Here is a 1,605-nt window from a genome sequence, read left to right as displayed (position 1 = left end):
TATGGCAAAGAACAGCATTGTAGATTCAGCCATGACCGAGGACGAGGCTGAACGAGGGGTGCATTATTAATTCCAGTGGCTCTCAATAATACTTTTAGATTGCCGTCGAACAACGAAAGAATCTGATAACCTTTTTGATAAATCTTACAACGCTCGCTGTCACATGGTTGACCTCGACGAATTTCGAACATTCATTGAACACGGTCATAGCCTTTGGTTTTCCCCCAACAATAAAAAATATCAGACAAATTCAACGAAACAGGGAGGTGCGTCTCGTGTCACGTGAAAGCACTTTCTCAGGCTTGGGAGTTTTCCCCGCGCGTGGTAAGGCAGGGGCTGAGAAGATCGGAACGGCCGAGGGCCAGAGCAACGTACGCATCACTTGCAGCTCTCTGCGCCGGGACTCCGAAGTGGGTTTAAAAAAGAGGACCCGGTCTGCAAAGCCGCGGTGCCTGGGCCACCTGCTTCCGTGCAGATTAAGTCTTACGTTAGAAGTGAACTCTAGAACTTACCTTTTCTCGTGTCCTTCGCGTTCTCTTGCAGTCAGAAGTTAGCTGAGCTGTTTTGCCTCCAAGGAGAGTGTAAGCTGTCGCTCCGCGTGAGGGCAGGTCTTTCTCAAGAGGGAGGCGCCCTTAATGGCCATGGACTATTATGGAGACGATTCGTTCAAGCAAAAGCAAGAACTGGCGATGCCGCTGCTGGAGGAGCGTTCCAGGATCAAATGTGTCAAGTTTCCGCTCGTCTACCACGTGCTTTTACCGCGGGCCATGCTGATTGAAGCCGTTTCCCCGGGACCATGGCGTACGAAACGATTACATTTTGGCCCTTTCCCTGCCTTCGCCGACGTACTTGAGGTTTTGCAAGTCCAATCATCGTCCGACGTGCACGCCTTGGGTGGGCAAGAGAGTCACAATTTCTGTGACAAGCAGGCCCCCCCCGGCCTGGGCTATTTGCAAAGACACGATCGTCTGACGCATGTCAACGGCCGAATTGTGCACTCCCTCAAGCACGTCCAGGAAATTCTCCTGGAAATGGAAGAGGATGGTGCATGCGACAGCCGGGAAGCAAGAGATAAGGGTAGCGAGGTGCGGATCCAGCTGCTTCGCAAGAAGAACCCATACGCAGTCTACATGGATGTGGATGACCCCGCCTCCCCCTCGACCTCGTCCTCCTTTTCCTCCTCCGACTCGTGCCATTCTTTTCACGAGGACAGCGGCCAAACTAGCTCGTTGCTGGCCTTGGTCTTGTCCGGGGGGGGCTGCATTTCCTTTTCCCCCTCCTCTCCCTCGTTCGCCTCCTTGGTCACGAGTGGCGCCGGCCCCGGCAGCAGCCGCCGTCCTTGCCGAGTATCTTCGCTGGAATCATTACAGCCCTACGAGTCTTGGGGGGACGAGGCCTCCCTCGAGCGCACCCACTACATGCCCCTGTGGTGCTTCCCCCTCTTCCACTACCTAGTCCAGGCGGGGGACTCCCTGCCTTCCATCGCGCGCACTTTCGGCGTGAGCGTGGACGTTTTGCGGAGGGACAACCGGGACAAATTCAGGTTGGGGGAGGCGGCGGGGGTATTGTCCGCCGGTCAGAAACTGAGGGTGCGGAACAGGGGCT

The 1,605-nt window shown here is 55.4% G+C and overlaps 1 protein-coding gene across 1 annotated transcript in view; it reads left to right on the top strand.

The window, feature by feature from the left end:
* Positions 1-635: 635 nt before the first annotated feature.
* The window catches only part of TARS (threonyl-tRNA synthetase), a gene marked incomplete at both ends in the record, with an annotated part of 5,491 nt that continues 4,521 nt past the window's right edge, over positions 636-1,605 (top strand). Inside the window, one exon of the mRNA XM_005855117.1 lies at positions 636-1,605. This exon is cut by the window's right edge and continues 81 nt beyond it. Within this exon, the coding sequence (XP_005855179.1) occupies positions 636-1,605 (970 nt within the window).

This window comes from Nannochloropsis gaditana, assembly GCF_000240725.1.
Source record: "Nannochloropsis gaditana CCMP526 unplaced genomic scaffold scaffold285, whole genome shotgun sequence".
Lineage (NCBI taxonomy): Eukaryota > Eustigmatophyceae > Eustigmatales > Monodopsidaceae > Microchloropsis > Microchloropsis gaditana.
The sequence above is the reverse complement of the archived record's forward strand: the minus strand, read 5'-3'. Positions and strand labels throughout refer to the sequence as shown.